This window comes from Hemicordylus capensis, chromosome 2 (genome assembly GCF_027244095.1).
Source record: "Hemicordylus capensis ecotype Gifberg chromosome 2, rHemCap1.1.pri, whole genome shotgun sequence".
NCBI lineage: Eukaryota > Metazoa > Chordata > Lepidosauria > Squamata > Cordylidae > Hemicordylus > Hemicordylus capensis.
In genome coordinates, this window is record NC_069658.1 from 271,651,348 (window position 1) to 271,673,622 (window position 22,275).

The 22,275-nt window shown below is 42.8% G+C and overlaps 1 protein-coding gene across 11 annotated transcripts in view; it reads left to right on the forward strand.

Moving 5' to 3' along the window:
• PTPRG (protein tyrosine phosphatase receptor type G) overlaps nucleotides 1-22,275 on the forward strand; it is a 799,529-nt gene that overhangs the window by 631,269 nt on the left and 145,985 nt on the right. For all 11 annotated transcript variants that reach the window (XM_053287905.1, XM_053287902.1, XM_053287906.1 and 8 more), the window contains one exon: nucleotides 16,117-16,249. In XM_053287905.1, the coding sequence (XP_053143880.1) occupies nucleotides 16,117-16,249 (133 nt within the window). The remainder of the gene's footprint in view (nucleotides 1-16,116; nucleotides 16,250-22,275) is intronic.

The following is a 22,275-nucleotide window of genomic DNA, read 5'->3' on the forward strand; positions in this document are numbered from 1 at the left end:
CAGGAGCAGGGCATCTTCTTCCCAGACAACTGGGCAGACTGGAGCTACTGGGTTCCCTGAGTGGCAGAGGTAGCTTGTTATGATGACTCAGGGACAGGTTCTCTGACGGGAAATGTCTGCTTCCCAGGTCTCAGGAGTTACTTTCTAGTGCTAAAGGATGAATTGTTGAGGGGAGGGGGTTTAAATTTTTTGTTTTAAAAATAATTAACATTGTTTAATTAAACATATTTCTGAGAATTGCGTGTTTTAAAATGCTATGTAAATGCAGTTGTCTCCTTTGTCACATTATTTCTCCTAATCTTTTAGTCCGTTTTGTTGCTGCAGGCACAGTACCAAGGAATTACTGTTGTTTTTTCCAAAGAGAATTGTTTTTATGGACACGTAGTGGGGCTTTGTAGGCCATCTAGTCCAGTCCACTGCTCAGTGCAGGAGATCCAGATCCAGAGCATCCCCAGCAGGAGGCTACTGAGCCTCTGCTTGAAGATCTCTGGCAAAAGGAGTCCACCCAGGCCCACCCCAGCTAATGCTTCCATTTTTAAATTATCCTTTCCTGACATTCTTTCCTGCTCTAGAACGGTCAGCTCCCCTGTTCTAATGTTCAGCTGAAGTCTATCCTCATGCAGCTTAAACACATTAGATAGTCCTGATTTTAGAGGCAGCAGAGTACAAGCTTTTGCCTTTTCCTATATGACAGCCCTTGCAGTCAGAAACGTGCTGTGACCAAGTATCTGCAGGGGGGAGCAATTTTTTCTGCTCTTTTCTCCCTAGTAACGTAATCACAATAAAGCAGACCTAATGCACATTTGGTGGAGATGCCCCAAGGATTTCTGGATTCAGGTGACTGGATCCATGGTGCCATATGACCCAGTGGTTGTATACCAAGGATAGCTAAGAGATTTAGGTTTTAAGCAAATAACTGAATTAATGTGTCATCTCCTGGTAGCAGCAAGAACTATTATAAGAGAGTACTAGAAGAAATCAGAAACGCTAACTATACTAACATGCAAAACCAAGTTTCGGTTCTTGCTGAAATGTTTAGAACTTGCCTTGTGTACATCAGAGATGGTAGAAGGAAATAGATGGCAAGTATGGATTGAATTGACAAATTATTTCAGTATTGGATGCATTATGATCAATTGAGTCAACTACTGGATTGAGCTCTTAAATATTTAAGAACATCCTTGGATAATATCTATTTTATCTGGGTTTTTAACAAATATATGCATTGTATATTGTTTTATATGTGATGGTTATTTTGTGCTTTATGATGATGATGATGATGATGATGATGATGATTAAAAAGACATGTGTGTAAATAGATCTGCACATCAGCTACAAGAACGTCTGGCAAAGCTTGTCATTGCCTTAACATGGATTTCCATACTGAAGATTAAAACAAGGAGGTTTCCTGTTTTGCATGTCAAAAAAGTTTTATTTCCAGATCTTGCATCAGCAACAGGTTCACCATATTCTAGTCAGGGTACACATTTCCCCTAACATGTGTAGAGATTAAAGCCAACTGGGGTCTGGACATTTGCCTAATTGAGACACCATGGCTTAGTCTCCCTGTTTCTCATATTTACCCTAATATGCTCTGATCTTTTCTGTCAAGAGGCATTGCAACCAAGATGATCCTGCATGCACTAAGGCTTATTTAGCCTGTGTATAGAACTTCAGTGTTGAATAAATTTCAGTTGTATGGATTTAAAAACAACAACACAAGCCTGAGGTTGTGCAGAAGCCTGGGGATAACCTCATTAGGATAATTAAGCATCTGTGTGAGAGTCCCCCCTCCTTCCTCCATATGTGGCAGGAATTATTAAGTTATAATTTTTATGATGCTTGACTATTTTGCACTACAGCTTATAGAAGCCTGCAGTCACTAAGACAGTTTGCATGAAGATAAACAAAAGAATCAGACCAGATTTTACTGGCAGACTGTGTGCACACAATATGACACTGTAGAAAAGTGTTGCCAGTCTAAACAGTAAAAAGAACGTGCTAAGGTGTACAGTGAGTTGAAGGAAATACCTGTCGCTAAAGGGGGAAAACATTTTCTGTCGAAGCCTGTTATATTACTGTGAATAAAGCAGGTTAGCGCATCAACTTTTATTAAAAAGAAACTCTCAACTATCCACTATTATACTGAATGAACGATACTGAATTGATTTTTTAAAATTTAATTTATTTATACCTCATTTTTAATTAAATATATCAAAGGAGCTTTCAATACAAGCAGGATAAAAACGGTCAAAAATTTTAAAAACCAGCAAATTAGAGTTGATAGTAGAAGACCAGGAAAGAGGGCAGAAGATTTAAAGCAGTGGAATTAAAAGCCCTTTGGAACAAGAAAGATGAAGAGATAGGTGTACTATGCTCTGATTATCTTGCCACCACCAGCACTCTGACAGCCTCATTTTGCACCGGTTGACGCTTCCCAACTCCAGGCAGCCCCATGTAGAGAACATAGCAATAGTCCAATCTGATGTAACCAACATAACCAGTGTGTGAGTAACTGAGGTCAGATGTACTCTATCCAGACAAGGTTGCAACTGGTGCACTCACCAGAGCCAGTAAAATGCACTCTTAGCCTAGCAGTACACTTACGCATCTAGGAACAATGCTGGATCCAGTAGCACCTCCCAACTGTGCAGATGATCTCTTGGGGAGAGTGCAGTCCCATCCAAAACAAGTTCAATGCCTCCACCCAAAGTGGTGTTACTTATGGAGCATACTACCTGTATGTTTGTTCTCAAAGGCCCATTATGATAAGGAGGCAGAAAGAGGCTGTAGATTAGCATCATTGTCTAATGCTTTCCCTCATTTTGACCTTTGTATGTAATCACCTGCCAAGGCACCCTTGCCTCATAGTTCTCCTGGCCCAGATTGCAAAATGGAAGAAAACTGCTGAATAATGAGGTTTTCTCAAGAAAGCAGTTTTCAATAAGCTACACATTTCAGTTTATTGAGAAATGGATTTCAGAGTGTTGGTGATCACATAAGATTCCCTAAAGCAGATACACTAGAATAGTTTTTATTCCTTCCTACTGGGATGCATTCCAAGCCAGTAAAAGGCAAACTGAATTAATTCAACAGTGACATATGCCACAGAAAAGTGTTTGCATTTCTTAGCAAAACTGGAGTTTCCTCACCATTTTTTAAAAATATATTGGGCAGAGTTACAAGAAGGATGCATTGTATTTGTCTACTGCTGCTGAGTTGCCTTTGTTTCAGTAGGAAAGCAGCAAATGTTAAGCTGTTGTTGTTGTTGTTGTTGGGATGCAAGGAAATAGAACCGTCTGTGTCTTTCTGTTGAACGTACAGTTTCTTCAGCATGACTCAGCAGGCCACCTTTTTATAGGCTTCTCAGTGCTGTACCCCTGCTGGCATCCCAGATGTACTATGGCCGTGTGCTAGCACTGAGCACTGCCACTTACTTCCGCGGGTATTGTTTTGTATACTTTTGTATATTTGCAGCAAAATACTTTCATAATTGCTTTTAAAAAGCAATTTTCATACACTACCCCCTGTGCAAATGTACTAGTATGCTTTCTCCTGCATTCCTTCCAGGGTGCTTTTAGGACAGCTACCCCCAACCCCCACTGCGCCTTTCCCCCCCTAGATCCATACCTAAGGTAACTGTTAAGTGAAACACTAGTCTTTCTCCTAAAAATTATGTGTAATATATATAAAATACAAGCTACTAAAGTCTTAAACCAGCCATAAATAGCCCTGCTGCTTATTATTATATATTCACTTTTTCACCTCACTTATACACCATGTTTGTGCCATGAACTCAAGGCAGTTTAATTTATTAATTTATTTAATACAAGTATATCCCACTTTTCCTTCATCATGGGACTCGAGGCAGCATGCATGGGGCAGCCAGGCAGTCACTCATCCAGGCACTAATGCAGTCTTAGATCTATTTAGCTTTAGCAAGGTGGCTGTATCATGTTCCCTCAGGCCAGACCCTGTAACACAATTTAAAGCAATAATTTAGAACAATGGCATATAATCTAGTAGATATGCTACAAAGTGGGGTGGAGGACCACAGCATAATCAGGTACCAATTCTTATATCATTCATTCTAATACTAAACTTGGGTGAAATGAAATGGGGCCACCCCAAGATAAAGTAGTGGTTTCTGCAAACTTGGTACATAGATATGTAGACACACAGAGGGTATACAGAAGTGCATTTGTCCATAAATAAAAAGAAAAAATGCAAGCAATGGCCAATGACCCCTAAGCTTCAAAGATCTCTGGAATACTGAGAACAGCTGAGCAACAGAATATCAAAGGTGACAGTTGGGAGGGTGGGTGGACATAAGGAAATGGAGGGAGATAGAGAGGGCATATTTATAACAACTGTCATTTATTTATTTATTACCTCACCTTATAGTAAGTATTCTGGAATTGGGGTATGGGGTTGTGGGGATACATGCAAGAATATACCCCTGCTTGGCAAAGAGGTACCTTTTAACATGGTGATTCTCTTTATTTAGCAGGGGGAGAGTAACTGGCCCTATCCACCCCCAGCACAGTACCCCCAGTGACTGTTGATAGTGTCTATCTTATGTTTCTTTTTAGACTGTGAGCCCTTTGGGAACATGGGTCCATCTCATTTATTTATTATTTCTCTGTGTAAACCGCCCTGAGCCATTTTTGGAAGGGCGCTATAGAAATTGAACTAATAATAATAATAAAAATAATGATGATGATGATGATGATCATCTGCAAAAAATACAAGCTACCTGTAGCCAAACGTTGGTGGGAGCATAAAATTGAAAAAGTTGAAGAAAATGAAGATGTAAAAATATTATGGGACTTCTGACTACAAACAGACAAACATCTGCCACACAATACACCAGATATAACTGTAGTCAAGAAGAAAGAAAAACAAGTCAAAATAATCGACATAGCAATACCAGGGGATAGCAGAATAGAAGAAAAAGAAATAGAAAAAATCACCAAATACAAAGATCTACAAAGAAATTGAAAGGCTGTGGCAGAAAAAGACCAAAATAATCCCAGTGGTAATTGGCGCCCTGGGTGCAGTTCCAAAAGACCTTGAAGAGCACCTCAACACCATAGGGGCCACAGAAATCACCACCAGCCAATTACAAAAAGCAACTTTACTGGGAACAGCCTATATTCTGCGATGATATCTATAACAATTGATAATAAAATTCAGCCATCCCAGGTCCTTGGGAAGGACTCGATGTCTGGATAAAACAAACCAGTCAATAACACCTGTCTGACTGTGTAAACAAGAGGAGGAGGAGGAGGAGGAGGAGAAGAAGTAGTAGTAGTAGTAGTAGTAAAGTGCAATCTCTTTTCTTACAAATACTAATATTATTAGGAAGAAGACCAGAGAAGCACCATATAAATATTATCTAGACAACATTGTTCCTCTAAGGCGTGCGCCTGTGAGCACTCTCACACGTTTTTTGACATCCGCTCAATTAATTTTAGATCCCACTCAGGTTGAATCAGGAAGGCCTCACCCTTGATACTACCACCCAGAACAAAATTCCTCACACAGATGAAAAAAATTAGAGAGAGCACTGCTAGTCAACTACTGAGTAAAAAAAATTCAACCTTAACTGGAAATACCACAAAATATATTAGGTGCTGTACAATATACGTTTTTCATTATCAGTACTGTATTGCTTCTCTCTCACTCTCAACACACACAGACCGCTCTGTATGTATGTATGTATGTATGTATGTATGTATTTAAAACATTTATACCCTGCCCCTCCAGTACATTACTGGTCAGGTCGGCTCACAACATTTATAAAACAGTTACAACTATAACTCTGTAGACTTCACGTACAGAGAAATAGGAATCCTCAGCCACATGAGATCAGGTAGGTTACAGAAAAGCAGTTTCCCCCATGACTGTAACTGTTTCTGAAGGCATATGTATGAGGATATGAGAGGTGCAACAGAAGTTAGTTGGTTAGAAGCTAAGTTGCTTCAGGCAGCTGTGGGAAATAACGACAGACTTGCTTCATTCCCCTTAAAGTGCAAGTGCTCCTAAAGGTAAATGACATTTCCCATCAGGAAAACACACAAACATACACACACAGAACGAGAGAACAAGTTCTTCAAATTGGAAGCTGCATATTTGCTTCTCTGCGAGTATATGGATGTTGAACAGAGAAATGAAGTTTGTCAGAACCTGGTAAGTGCCTAAAATAGACAGCATGAGATGTGTGACATGATGATTAAAAAAACCCCTCCTTTCTGCACCATATGGGGAGGTTCAGGAGGAAGGAAATGAAAAAGAAAACACCTTCCCCAGGCAACAGAAATCTCCCCTTTCCAACATACATCCGTATTAGAGTACTGAATGGGAATTAGATTTGGAGGGGATGTATGCCATAAAACAAACAAAAAACTCCTCCCCATATGGGAGAGTTCATGGTGGGGGAAAGACACTGTTTTCCTCTATTACTCTCCAGAAACTCCCTTCTGTAGAATGTATCACAACAAAATATATGAAATAAAGTGCTCTATTCAGAGCTGCCAGCCTACCAACCCCCCCACCCCAAACCCAAAGTGCCTCTTAGAACTTTATAGCACAGCATTAGAAGGCTCGGGAGAATCCGTTTTAACTTTTACCCTCCTCAAATTCTCCTCCCACTTCACAAGCTCTGAACAGCCCCTCAGTGCTCATGTTTCCGGCTGACAGGACCCCAGAACAGGAGTACTCTTGCTAGAGGTGAGGGAGATACTGAACCATTTTCTTAAAGGCAGCACTTGTAATGTCATGTAATTGTTATAATGACTAAGGGGAATGGCCATTGGGTGAACAATTCTGGGAGAAGAGTCCAATGGCAGCTGGTCCCAGTGAAGCATTGCTGTCTTACCTCTCCCTCAGATGAAGTCTGAAGTCTGGAATGGCTGTTGATGGAGACAGTTATAGGATGAGATGACAGTTGGTCCTATCTAAGCTGATGTAGTCGGCATTTCTGTTGTAGGACTATACCCTGGTATCAAAATACCCTGTTTCTCCCCCACTGCTGCCTGAGCCTCATCAGGTATCTTATATTGCTTCAAAAAGCACCAGTGCTTTTTAATATCTACATGAAACCTCTGGGTGAGATCATCAAGGGATTTGGTGCAGGGGTGTTATCAGCATTTTGATGACACATATTTATTTTCTCTTATCATAATAGTCAGGTAATGGTATTTATTCCGTAAATGCTTGCCTGCAGGCAGTAATAGGCTGGATGAGGGATAACAAATTGAATCTGAATCCAAGCATGACGAAGGTGCTCGTTGTGGGGATCGGAATTTGAGGGCTGGGATAGATCTTCCTGTTCTGGATGGGGTTACACTCCCCCAGAAGGAACAGGTACACAGTTTGAGACTGCTCTTAGATCCAGGCTTCACCCTGGTATCTCAGGTAGAGGCTATGGCTAGGAGCGCCTGTTATCAGCTTCAGCAACTCCGGACTAAGCTTTCTCTGTAGCTGCCTTTGGGTTGTGGAATGCACTCTGCAGAAATTTGTGGTTTAGGAACATTACTGGCCTTTAAGAGAGCCCATAAGACTTCTTTTTTTGGTCTGGCTTTCCAGAGTTTTTAAATTGTTTAAATTCTTTTAACGTTTAAACTGTGTTTGGATTGTTTAGATTTTATGGTTTTAAGCTTGATTTTTAAATGATAATATTTTGGTTTGGTTTGGTAAATTGCGCAGAGCTGTTGGATGGGGCGGTATAGAAATGTAATGAATGAATGAGTGAATGAATGGATGGATGGATGGATGAACTTTTGCCTGTGATGAAACTAGGTAGAAAAGCAGGTTCAAATCCCCACTCAGCCATAAAGTCATGGGATACTCTTGAAAAGTAACAGTTATCGGTCTAATGTGCCTGACAGGAGTGTCAGAATAATACAAAATTGATCCATATGTGGCACTCTATCCTCAATTTCTGTTTTATGATATTATTAATAAACTATCTTGACCTGTGCAGAGCATCTGCACACTAGTGCTTGATTGCTCCCCCCACCCCCGCCACAGCCCCCTCATCCCAGGAACCTCCCCACCCTCATACAAGTCCTGCTCCTGCTCCTCCACCTCCATGCAGGGCCCAAGCGGCTCCCTCCTCCAGCCCACTCACCCGCCCTGCTCCATCACTCATGCATAGCCTGTCAGCCTGCTCACCTGCCCTACTCTGTTATCAGCCATCCTCCTCCTTGGCACTTGCCCACTCACCCACCCTGCTCTATCACTTGCCCATAGCCTGTTTGCCTGCTCACCCACCCTGCTCATGGTCTTATTTGTGAGAGACCTATGATGAGACCTATGATGAAGCCTGTCCTTTCAGTTCACACCTGACATGACCCAACATCGCTCCCTTCTTTCATGCAGTCTGAAGACTTTCTTTCTTTCTCTCTCCCTCCTTCTCTCTCTCTCTCTCTCTCTCTCTCCTCCTTTCCCCTCCTTTCTCCTTATCTCACCTCCCCTCTCTCTTCCTCTCCCTTCCCCCCCATTTCTTTCTCTCTCTTTCTCCCTCCCTCCCTCCCTCCCTCCCTTCCTTCCTTCCTTCCTTCCTTCCTTCTCTCTCTCTCTCCTCCTGGAGGCTCTTCTTCCCTATAGCCTCCTGTGTGCACTTCTCCTTCTCCGGCACACACAAATGGGTTTTTATCCCATCATGCCCAGGCTGAAGCTCTTTGGGGTTCCCCCCAAACTCCCCTCCCCACCCTCACCTGAACCCCACTCCTACTACTACTACTCCCTGCAGGACCTGAGCAGCTCCCAAATGGAGCTCCAGCGCCACTTCCACCTAGAGGTGCATCAGCAGCAGAGACTGTACCTGGGACCTTCTGCCTGCAAAGCAGCTCTCTCCCACTGAGTTATGACCCAGTTCCCTAAACGGAGTCTTGAGTCTTGCTTGCACAAAAACTGGCCTTGCAAAGGGGAAGCAATAGCAAGAGGGAGCAGGCAAGAAAAGCACGTGGGGCTTGTTTCCTGAGTTAGCTTTGCTTCTACCTATTTGTTCGCCTGCCCTTTCCTCCATGTGGAGCATACAGAAAAACCATAAAGTTAACTTTTCCCCTCTGTTCGCTGCCCCCACTTCTCCCTTCCTGAAATCCGACTGGCTAGGCTGGCAACAGACTGCTGTCATTATCTACCCCTCCTCCAAATGGCCTTCTCACCCACTCTGCAGCTGTCAGTTGGGCAAGAATAACATGGCCTTTCTCTCCCCCCACCCCACCTTTGGCTGGTTTCCAAGCGGGACGGAAGAGGCGGCAATTAATGGTGCCTGTGACAGGCTGACCCCCCTAATGGGGGCATTTTGTGTTTTGGAGCCTCAAAATGGCTCCATTTAAAAGAAATAAAGAAAAAAATGGTGATTTGGGGCAATTTGCTACCGATTTGGGAGCATTCCAGGGTACAGCACAACTCAAGGGGAGCAGCTAAATCTATGTATTTGGAATGTTTTCCCCCAACTGGGAACCTAATCATCAATTCCCCATTGTTGCAATGCCTCAATATTCATGTTTTCTTATCCGTGGTTGTACCATGGAACGGAACCCCCGTGAATATCGAGATCCTCCTGTAATGCAGTTTGGGATGAACAACTTTATTATCTTCCGGGTAATTTTTTAAAATGTTAAAGATTTTGAAAGCCTGGGAAAAGAAAATATCTGTTCAGTATTCCTAGTTTCCCAATATAATATTTGGATGAATTGGAGAGTGGTGGTCTGTAAGATGTGTGTGGAAAGCTAGCACAGATGTGGGGGATGGAACCACCATCATAATAGTTTATAGTAGGGGGAGATGTGGTGTGAACTGCTCATGCCAGTGAAGAAACCGACAGGCAGCTGTGATCTGTCAACCTTCTGGTCTTTGTTCCAGCTTTGAGGAAGCTGAAAGCCATACTGTTGGACATTAAGCCTGCTGTTGGTGCTGTTAAATGCCAGGCCAGTTTATAATGAAACTGCTGCTCTACAGACTAAGCCCACACGCAGGATCGGCACCCAGGATCATCACACGCACACACACACACACACACACACACAATTACTCTGTGTGTGTCTTGATCTGTGAGAACTAAACAAGATAGTGTTGAGGCAGCATTTTTCTAACCCCTCAAGCTGTGCAAAAGGACTTGGCTGGCAAAAAGTTATTAACTATTCTTAATGAAAAGGCCTGCTACTGGCAGGCCAAGCTGGACAAAGAATCTGCAGAGCTGTGCACCTTCAGCACCCATTGGGGGCAATATCACTTTAACAGACTAACTTGGTATCACGTTAGCCAGCAATATATTCCAGCAGAAGAACCACGAGTGCTTTGGCAGTATCCCTGGCATCCACATCATTGCATATGGCATTATCATCACAGCTGTAACTATAGAGGAGCATGATTTTATCCTGCAACATGATTGAGAGAGCACGTCAGAAAGGCATCATGTTCAACAAAGACAAGATTCGGTTTTTGGTGGACAGTGTCAAGTACATGGGCCATATCTTTTCAAAAGATGCAGTCAAGCCTGTTGAAGACAAAGTTGAAGTCATCAACAAGGTGTCACTATCAGAAGATAAAAAGGGCCTACAGAGACTCCTAGGAACTCTTCAGTACTTAGTGCAGTGAATTCCAAATGAAGTACTTTTTCACACAACGCATAATCAACATGTGGAATTCTCTGCCACAGGATGTGGTGACAGCCAACAGAGGGGTTTAGATAACTTAATGGAGGAGAAGTCTATCAACAGCTACTAGTTGGAGGACTAAAGGCCACCTCCAGACTCAAAGGCAGGATCCTTCTGAATACCAGTTTCAGGGGCATAACAGCAGGAGTGAGGGTCTGCCCTTCAACTCCTGCCTGTGGCTTCCAGTGGCATCTGGTGGGCCACTGTGAGAAACAGGATGCTGGACTAGATCGTGTGTGTGTGTGTGTGTGTGTGTGTGTGTGTGTGTGTGTGTGTGTGTGTGTGTGTGTGTTGTTGCTGCTGCTGCTGCTGTAAACTGCTCTGAATGTCATAGAAACCATACTTGTCAGGACAGCTTTAAACTAGCCAGATAGCAGCCATAATTTAAAAGTGTTTCAGTATATGGTTTATGAGTTCCTGTGTGTTTTGTATATATTTCGTTGCTTTTTGTTCTGAGCGATTACCTTAAATCACTCATTAGAATGCAAGTGCATTAAATTGAGGCCTGTGGTTTAAGGCACAGTGCTATACAGCAATTAAAGCACATCACACAGAATGCTGTGTAGATTGAGTTTTTTCAAAACAGAAAGGGTTTAATAAGTCTTTGCAAAATTGTTACCTGTTTACAGTGGAAAAACTTTGACTCAATTACCTTAAAATTATAATATTTTCGGGGGTGGGGCGGGGAAAATCACCATTATCTTCAGATTGCAAGGCTTTGGTGAAACAACTCTTAAATGTTCAAATTTGTTTCTATAGGCAAAGTAATGTAGATTTACTTTCATTGTAAAACAGTAGCCTTATATCTTTAGGAGCTGTGACTTTGAAAAAAGTTACCAATAATTAAGCATATTTCTTTGGACCAGTTGATTATCTTCCCCTGTGTCTGTAAACACAGCAAGTATGCATAAAGGAAAAGATGTCTCGCGTGGAAACAATTCTGCCCCACAGCTTCTGTACTCTGAATATAAAATGTATGTTTAAAATGGGGTGGGTGGGATTTAGAGTTGATAAACAGTGCCTAGGAAAAGGGTTAAGCCCTCTCTCCTACCACCTCTCTATTCCAAATTATCCCCTCCCAAAGCAGCATTTTCTTTAAAAACAAGACTAAATGGATGTTGGTATGCTGTTACATACATTGCTTGTAATGTTTAGTTATTGCCTCCAGTGCTGCATTTTTAAGAAATCTTTCTACTGCATCTCCAGGTGGTATTGGGAGAGACCCCTCCCTGGAAGTCTAGAGCAGGGATTCTCAATGTTGGGTCCCCAGATGTTAGTGGACTTCAACTCCCATAATCCCCAGCCCCAGTGGCCTTTGGTTGGGGATTATGGGAGTTGAAGTCCAATAACATCTGTGGACCCAACATTGAGAATCCCTGGTCTAGAGGGTCTGCTAGTTGCTGAAGACAATAATGAACTAGATGGACCAATGGTTTGAGTCAGTCCAAGGTAGCTTCTTATGTCCATATGAGCCAGTGGTCTGACTCATTGATCCATCTATTTCAATACTGTCTACACTGACTGGCAGTGACTCTGTGTGGTTGCAGACAGGAGGGCTTCCGAGCCCTACCTGGAGATGCCACAGATTGGACCTGGGATCTTCTCTCAAATACTTGTACATTTGTAATTGCTTTATCAAATCCTATTTTCTCCATGTATCCTTCTCTCACTTGTGTTACTCAAGAGATGTCTGTATGTGTAATAAATGTTAAACAGCAATAGGTGGTGGTGGTAGAGCACAGATTTCTCTTCATATGCACCAGGTATTCAAATCTTCTGCTCATCCAAATTCACTATCTGTATGACTATTAATATTATCTCCTATGTAGTCCTTCATACCCAAACTAGTAACCTTTTTGCATGATCTTATTATATGAATGGAAGTCATTGCTGAAGATGGAGGAGGAAGCTCTGGCTTGCTCTGGCTTGGCAGCTCTGGCTCCAGTGGCGGCAGCTACTCTCCCTCCTTGTCATAGCTTGCCATAACTTCTTTCAGTTGGTAAAAAAGGCTGCCAAATAATTTCAAGACAAAAATCAGCCTTTCTCATATAGAAAAGAAGAAGAAATTCAATATATAAAGTGAGAATACAAACCTCTACAAAAATGTATTGTTCTAGAATAAGAAGACATTCTGTATTCACTTACAATGAGCCATCTCTGTAATCAATATTTTAGATTTTGTTAGTTCTAGGATCCTGAAATAAAATCTTTATATCAATATTGCTGAAGGCTACACGAATGAAAATCTGTAAGTTGATATTAGAATTCATCATTCCATTCCATCAAATTTTGAAAATAGAGCAATATACTCTTCGCCCAATGTCTTATTAACTAGTAAGGTCAAGAAACTTCAGGACAAACTGTTTCACTGGAAGTTTTGTATGAAAGTAGCAAGATTGAAAACATCCATACTGAGGGATAAAAGCCAAGTAAGGGCAGAGATAGAATCTTGCTTAGAGAAACTGAATTGTAGTAAAATTAATGTCTGACACAGGAGAAACTTAGCAGTCATGGGATAAGGGGACAAGTACATGTGTGGACTGCTAACTGGTTGAAGAACATGAAGCAGAGGTGAGGTATAAATAGAGAATTTTCACAATGGAGAGAAGTAAGAAGTGGGGTCCCCCAGGGATCTGTACCCAGATCAGGGCTTTTTAATTTATTCATAAATGATCTAGAAGTAGGGGTAAGCAGTGAGGTGGCCAAATTTGCAGATGCTACCAAACTATTTCGGGTAGTGAAATCCCAAACAGATTGTGAGGAGCTCCAAAAGGATTTCTCCAAACTGGGTGAGTGGGCAACAAAATAGCAAATTCTGTTCAATGTTGGCAAGTGTAAGGTGATGCACATTGGGACAAAAAACCCCAACTTCAAGTATACACTGATGGGATCTGAGCTGTCGGTGACTGACCAGGAGAGGAATCTTGGGGTTGTGGCAGACAGCCCATTGAAAATGTTGACTCAATTTGTAGCAGCTGTGAAAAGGGCCAATTCCATGCTAGGGATCATTAGAAAGGGGATGGAAAATAAAAGTTCTAAAATTGTAGTGCCCTTACACATAACTGTGGTGTTGCCAACTTGGAGTACTGTGTACAATTCTGGTCACCACCTAGAGAAGGACATTGCAGAACTGGAAAAGGTGCAGAAGAGGGCAACCAAGATGATCAGAGGCCTAGAGCACCTTTCTTATGAGGCAAGGCTACAACACCTGGGGCTTTTTAGTTTAGAAAAAAGATGACTGTGGGGAGACATGATAGAGGTCTATAAAATCATGCATGGAGTGGAGAAAGTGGATAGAGAGATATTCTTCTCCCTCTCACATAACACTAGAACCAGGGGTCATCCCATGAAATTGATTGCCAGGAAATCTAGGACCAACAAATGGAAGTACTTTTTCACACAACATGTAATCAACTTGTGGAATTCTCTGCCACAAGATGTGGTGACAGCCAACAACCTGGATGGCTTTAAGAGGGGTTTTGATAACTTCATGGAAGAGAGGTCTATCAACGGCTACTAGTCAGAGGCCTATAGGCCACCTCTAGCCTCGGAGGCAGGATTCATCTGAATACCAGTTGTAGGGGAGTAACATCAGGAAAAAAGGCATGCCCTCAACTCCTGCCTGTAGGCTCCCAAGGGCATCTGGTGGGCCACTGGGTGTAACAGGATTCTGGACTAGATGGGCCATGGGCCTGATCCAGCAGGGATTTTCTTGTGTTCTTAAACATGTAGAGCGGAAAAGTGCTCATTAACCTAATATTAAATGTATTTAAATGTGTACTAATGCAAAATTACCTGTTGTTTAGCCTTTTTGTGAACTTCTATACATTGGAAAAGACAATCTGGGCCACCCTATCCTCTCCAGCCACACCTCTTTTTTAAAAAATACAATATTAAAATGTCTGATCTTAAGGTAGGTATAAAATCATTTGTATTTTTCTAACACGAGAAATCAACTTTGATGGGCATAAGCAATCTACATCTGGCGAGACATCTCAGACTTTACAAGAAGAGACTACACTGAATGATGGTTTATGCAAGACAATATTGTCCAATCCTAGGAGGTGGAATGAAAAGAAAATGGACCATGTGACAAAAAGCGTGTGAAATCTTGGCCTTTTACTCAGGCTTTAATATGATTGTCTCTACTGCTGCTGCTTTGTATTTTTGTATGGTTATATTGTGTGTGTATTTTAAGTCTTAATATTTTAATTGTGTAATTTTTATAGTCTTGTTTTAATTTTTCTGTGTGAACTGCCTTGAGATTGTTTTAATGAAAAGTGGTATACAAATGTAACAATAAATAAATAAATATTGTGATAATGAAAACAATAACTATTCCTCTGATTCCTGAAAGTTAGCTCCTAAACACTATTTGATTATAGTATAACGTTAATACATAACAACCAAATTTTCCCCTCCTGCAGTTGCTTTGGTTTATTTTTAGTTTAACTCCCTGCTTCATGAAAGACTCATCTTTATTTTGATGTTGGGCATTTTGAGGTCAGCACTCCTATGGAAAGCAGTGACATTTTCCCTTTGGGCGCAGTGTCGCCTTTGCCTTCGCTGCACTGTGAGCCCACGTAAGTGTGGTGAAGGCAACAACTGGGAGTGGGAGTGCCTGGCGCCACAAGCACTGTGGCTGCTCTCATTAGGGCTGCCGCCACACTTGGCATGGCCGCTCTCTCCTCCCACCACCCCGTCTCGCTCGCTGCCGGAAATGGTGGTGGGCTGGGCGGAAGCCTTTTTTACCCAGGGGCGATCGTTCACACCGCAGGTTCATTTTACCTCTGTAAAATGCCTAGTAAAAAAGTTGGGCTACCCTCTTCTGGAGCTGCTGAGAGCTCCAGATGACCTGAGCTGCCTGGGGTAACCCAGGAAGCTCATGTTGTGTGAAAACAGCCTTGTGTTTTTAATTACATCTATAATTCTAGAACACTCGTTCAGAAGTCATGGTTGGCTGTAGGATGAGTGAAGTAGGGCTCTGAATGCCCTCTTACCCCAGGCATGCAGATATTATGTGATGAAACCATTCAGCAGGCAGTATAGAATCTTCCCACCACTCTCCTCTCCTCCATTTTCTCTTCTGCTCAGCCCACCTGCTTTTCCTTTCCAGCAGAGGAAGAGGAGCGTCAGATCACCACTGTGTGCTGCCAGGGAAGGGGTGGGCTAGATGCTCTAGCCCACCACATACTGCTTAGCAAGGCAGGGTGGCAGTACTGCTGCTTGCCACACCCCCTAATAATTGCCTCTTGAGGGACCTGACTAAGGTCATTTCATGATGAGGCCAGCCCTGGTCAGCTACAGCTCTTTGCTGTGTTCACATTATGTGGCAAACCCAGGTTTGCCTCTAAGAAATATGCGAAATGACCCTGTTCAAATTATTAGAAGCAGTTTGAATTGTTTCTGCCATTACTGATTTTGTTATTACCTGCTTGATATGCAGCCGACAAGAATATTTCCGGGATGGCAACCAGACCCACTCCTGGCAAAATGGAATGGATCATTCCTCTCATCGTAGTCTCAGCCTTGACTTTTGTGTGCCTCATACTTCTTATTGCTGTGCTAGTTTACTGGAGGTGAGTGAGTTGTTTTTTTTAAGAATCTAAAAATGAATTTTTTGGGTTGTGTTTTGATGTGCTTTCTTTTTAAATTCTGTAACCAGATACTGCTTGCAGTGTGGTTTATGTGTTTCACAAAATAGCTAGTAACACTTGGGGGCCATTCACACAACCGGGCGGGTGGTAGGGAGGCTGCACTAATCTTACCTTTCCCCTATATGATCCATTAAATGTTGCTGGGAGCATGGACCACACTCCCAGACAATCCACTGCTGCAACGGGCAGCACGGTGTAATGGGGGATTCCCCCAGGAGATGGGTGCTCTAGGCACCCATCTCTGTGTCTCCTCAGGCTGAACATGATCCTAGAGCCTAGGTTAATGACCTGCTGGCACCGTTAACCCAGGCTAAAAGCTGGGCTAAAAAGCCAGGCTAGGCGGCACTGCCCCGCCAGTCTCGGGCCCAATCCCAATGGTTCTTACGCAGCCTAACCCACACTGGGCTTCCCTAGCCTGGGTTAGGCTGCATGTGAGAACAGCCTTCCTGTCTCAGTAGTGTTGTTCATAACTGCCTTTTGCGGGAGGGGGGATTACCTTTGCAAAGCCTTTTGAATTGAAATGCTGGATTCTGCATCTGGCTGTGCTGCTATACATTTCCTGTGTGACATCAAGAAATATTGCAATCTCAAATCAATTTCCTTACTTCCAAGTTAACTCTGCTTTTGACTGGGGTGTACATTTATCTGTGCCAAGTTCCCCAGCAATATATTGGCATTTATTGTACCTGTACAGCTAGTAAAATCTCAAAAGTATTTCCAGATTATTTAGAACAGTTCTTACACTTATGTGGCCAAAGATTATTTTGGGATGGAACTTGTTTATTCCTCCCCACCATGGCATATAGGGCACATTAAGGTTAGGGATGAATCAAGCGTACATGTCTTCACATAAGTGCATGCACAAACCCACTCTGTATGTGTCAAGTAAAATATGAGTTTAGAATTTAACCAGTATACAGCATAACTGTAGGAATAAGTGAGCAAAGCAGACAATACCTAAGTATAAAAGCAAAGTATGAAATTATTTGCAGTGAATTCCTATGTGTGTATCACATATTAATTGCTTTTTTCCTCTAGGCATATGAAAGTGACGTATACCCATAGTATAAATTGGCACATTCTGCCACTGAAAAACACAGATAAAGCTGCTTTCTGATAGTGTGTTATCAATGCCTGGCAACCACATTACCAAAAAACCACAAGAAAAGTATCTTTTAAGTGAACTATTACTGTAGGTTGATGCTGGCCCGTAAAATCTGTTTCACAAATGAAAGAAATATCATGATGATAAATGAGTGTATTACAGATACAAAATCAAGTGCAGTAAAACATGGTCACTTTGTAACAAATAGTCATATAAAGTACAGATGTAACAGCAGCTTAATATTGAGATGCAACGCTGAAAAACTTTCTGATTTTTATAATAAATTATTCCCAAATATCAATTCAGTAGTCAAGCTGCTGAAGATTTCACCCTCAACACACAATGACACATGTGGACATGCATATAAGTGTAAGGGAGGGGTGGAAGTTACCTTCAAATGCACGCGGGGGGGGCGTGGAAGCTAAATGCACATAAGAATCCATTCTTGGAAAGGTTCTGGCATAAATCAACAGCACCTATCATAGGAAGTGATATTTCTGATTGTGTGGAATAATGCTTTACGTATTACCTCTGAGTATACCCCCTTCGGTTTCCTCTCCTTTCTCTAGGAAAAATGAACCATTTACGACAGTGATTCTTTTTTTCAGGCAGAAAATATCCAATTTAAAAGTTAGAAAATTGGAACTAGGACATCAGAAATGAATATATAAGACACACTGTAATAGGCAACATATGGAACCATTTTGTAAATGAGACTATCAAAGCAAATAACGTGAAAATGAGTTTGAGATGGATTTTTCCCCCCAAGAAAGGAAACTTGGTATACAAAAAAAAAAAGAAGCACAAAAACAATTCTTATCTTTTTCAGTAGTTAAAATCCATCCCTTGAGGGAACCGGCTTCTTAGGCCAAGTGGTCTTTTCCTGACCAGATTGTCTGTCTGTCTGTCTGTCTTGAGTAAGGAAGTTAATCAAAAAATGAAAAGAAGAATCAGAAAATACAGGAGACAGGAATTACCCTTTGGCAATGCATTGTGAAAGGAAAAATAACTTGGTATTTTTCATTTTTGAGCATGTGAGAGACTAGATGATTTGAGAATAGAGGTGACATAAATAGAGCACTGAAGAAAAGAAAAGCCTCCTGGTTGTCTGTATCATCCTGATGTCTTACGAAATGTAGATCTGAATAATATTTCAAGACATATGTATTTGATTTCCTTTAACTATCAATTTCTCACTGGAGCAGGTGCAGTGGGGCTGCCAAAGAATCTAGTAGGACACTAGAGGCAGAATCCATTTGCCTCCTTCCTCCTCACAACAGCAGGGCCAGCCTTAGAGGTCAGGGGGCCACCCAGGGTGTCTACCAGAAGGGATGCCGAGCCAATTCTACATAATGTGTAATACCAGTTCTTAAGTTTGCGGATTGAGTGTATTACTGTACACTATTGGACAGTATCACTGTCTATTAAATGGAAGGGCTATGCAAATTCAGTGGGATCTCAGGACAGGAGTGGGAGAACCTTGGCAGCAAAGCAGCACATTACTGAGAGGCAGCACTGGGCATGGCTGAGAAAGCCTGGGGACAGTACCTAACACTGAGCACAAGAGCAATTGGCACCAACTATGTTTCCATCTTTTCATATTATATGGGCCTAGCTGACCTGGCGCAGAGCATCTGCACCCCTCATTCTCCCCCCCCAGCCCCATTTCGTTCAAACGTCCCCCACTGCCAGCTGGCCTGGCCACCGCTTCTCCTCCCCACGGCTTCTCCTCCCTGCCGCTTCTCCTGGCAGCCAGACCCATCTTTCCTTTTGGCCAGCAGGCGGTCCAGAGAGGGAGTGTGCCGCCCTATCCACTGCCTGCCCGCCAGTTTCACTGGCTGGCCGCCTTCTGCCCAGCGGGCTGCACCATCTTTCCTTTTGGCCCATAGGCGGGCAGGATAGGGAGTGTGCCACCCTCTCCACCCCTTGCCCACAGGCCTCCTTCTTCCGCCTGGTGGGCCGGGCCATGTTTCCTTTTGGCTGGCAGGCAGTCTGGAAAGGGTGTGCGCCGCCCTCTCCACCGCCTGCCAGTTTCACTCACCCGCTGGCCAGCCTTCTTCCGCCATCTTTCCTTTTGGCCAGCAGGTGGGCCGGAGAGATTGGCTGCGTGCCCTCTCCACCACCCACCCACCACCATAGTTTTCTCACCTGCTCACCACTTTCTCTGTCTGGCAGCAGCTGGTCTTGCCCCTACCCGTAGGTATCTGGCAGCTGCTCGCAAACTCTTGTGAGAGCTGCCACACATGGCATTAGCCACGGGTACATCTTAGAGAAATAAATATATAGATTGTTGGTTTGTCCAATCCTTTTACTTCAGTGATAGGCTAGGCAATCCCCAGGGCCAGCTCCAGATTTCAGGAACCCTTGGAAAACCGACCTCCATGGGCTCCCTCCTGTCTGAGTAGTACCTGAGAAAGTTGCTCTGCAGCCACCACAGGAAGACTAAGGATGCAAAGGTGGTCTTGAATCAGCAGTGGGCCCTTGGCAACTACCCAAAAGATGCTAACCCCTGATACCAGCCCATGCAATCAAGAGTGATAGGTATCAAGTTGTCTCCATCTCACAAGCTCTAGTGGGAGAAGAGAGCAAGACTAAAACTGAGCAAATACCATTCCCAGGACACCTATCCAGTTTACATTATGAAAGCTGACTGAAATGAGAAAATGAGAAGACTGATTTTTTACTGAAGAATTGCTTTGTTATGTTATTTGGCTGGCCAAATAATAGAAACTACTGTATAATGGCATAATCTGGAATGTTGCCTTAACTGAGTGTATTGCTATTAATTCAATATTTGGTCTTCCAAATATTGTTGTAAAGGACATCCTTTGGAAAAAAAATCTCACATTTTTTTCTCTACTGTTGAGAATATTTTGGGACCCTCAAGGGGTTTTTGGTGAGACTCTACATATCCAACAACAGCTTTATATAATTTAGACCTCCGCAATGGCCATAATAGTGAGTATCACCCGTGAGAGTACAAGGAACAGAAAAGCAGCTTGCATAAGGTTCCTCCCTGACTAAAGTTTCAGTAGTAGCTTATTTTAGGTGGACATTTAAATTTTTTAAATTGCTTTCTAACCTATGTATATTTTGCTCTCTACATTTAAACACCATGCTGAACACCCTTTATACTCGGGATGTGCAGAACATTCCAAGTTCGAAATGCTCTGACTCAGAACAGGCCATTTCAAGTGTTCTGAGCTTGGAACGGAACAACTCTGCTCCGTTCAGAACATTCTGAGTACTCCAGCCTAAAAAATATTTTTTTTAAAGACAGTGAGAGCAGTGCTAGGGGTGATGAGAGGTACCTTTAACATTAAATTAAATGAAGCTCTTGCCAGCGGTACTGCCGGCACTGCAAGCCGCTGCCACAGCTGGCATCCCACGCGGTGGCTGGTGAGCTTCAGAAACATTCTGCCACCGCATGGGATGCCGGTGAGAGCACCACAGCGACACCTTGCAATGCCCGGCACTATAGCTGGTAAGAGCTTCGATTAATTTAATGTTAAAGGTGCCTCTTGCCGCACCCCCAGCACTGCTTTCACTATCTTAATTTTAAAAAAAAAAGCAAGCCAGAACACTCGGAATGTTCTGAATGGAACGGCCTTGTTTCAGTCATGTTTGGGCCATTTTGCATTCCATTCCAAGCTTAGTACAGAACACAAAACCCATTCTGTACACAGCTCTTCAGACAGTAAGAAGAAGCATTGAGAGAAAAAGACCCCCAGTAGGAGAGGTGGGGGATGACAGAAGCAGTAGCACACATTATATGTGATTGCTTGGGATATCATGAAGAGCCTTGGATGTAGTGTTGGTTGAGGTCCCCTCATGACCTCATGCATGTGTGGTGAATTCCTAAAGCTTTCAAATATTTTGTGTGACATGCACACACACACACAAAAAAAAGCTTCTGTGCCATTGTTGTACAGGCTATGTGAAGTTCTCTGCAGGATCCAACATTGTGATCATTCATGACTGTGGCAATAGCGGGAGGTAACAGCACTTTCAGGGTCTACCTTTTGCTTTGAGCACTTTGAAACTAAAAGAATAGGTAGAAGCAAATCTCCCCCTGCTCTCCATGCTGCCTCTGGCAGTTACTACAGTGGTATCAACATGGCCACCTCACACTTCCTTGAGCTGCCTGCTGGGTCAGCATGACATATGGCTTGGAGCTGGGAATTTCAACAGTGTGTTTTTGTGTTCCAAATGCTGTGCTTTTAGTTTCTGAGAATTATGTGCAGTCAGTTGTGATCCTGTGCTCTTGCAGCACCTTTTGTTACCATTCATTCATTTAAGAACATAAGAACAGCCCTGCTGGATCAGGTATAGGGCCTATCTAGACCAGCATCCTGTCTAGTGGCCCACCAGATGCCACTGAAAAGCCCACAGGCAAGAGGTGAGGGCATACCCTCTCTCTTGCTGTTGCTGCTCTGCAACTGATATTTAGAGGATTCTTGCCTCTGAGACCGGGGGTGGCCTATAGCCCTCAGACTAATAGCCATTGTTAGACCTTCCCTCTATGAATTTGTCTACGCCCCTTTTAATGCCATCCAAGCTATTGGCCATCACCACATCCCATGGCAGAGAATTCCATAGATCAATTATGTGCTCTGTGAAAAAAATACTTCCTTTTGTTGGTCCTAAATTTCCTGGCCTTCAGTTTCATGGGATGACTCCTGGTTCTTGTGTTGTGAGAGAGGGAGAAAAAATTATCTCTGTTCACTGTCTACTCTGTGCATAATTTTATACATCTCTATCAAGTCTCCCTGTAGTCACCTCTTTTCCAAACTAAAAAGCCCCAGATTCTGTAGCCTTGCCTCATAAGGAAGGTAATCCAGAT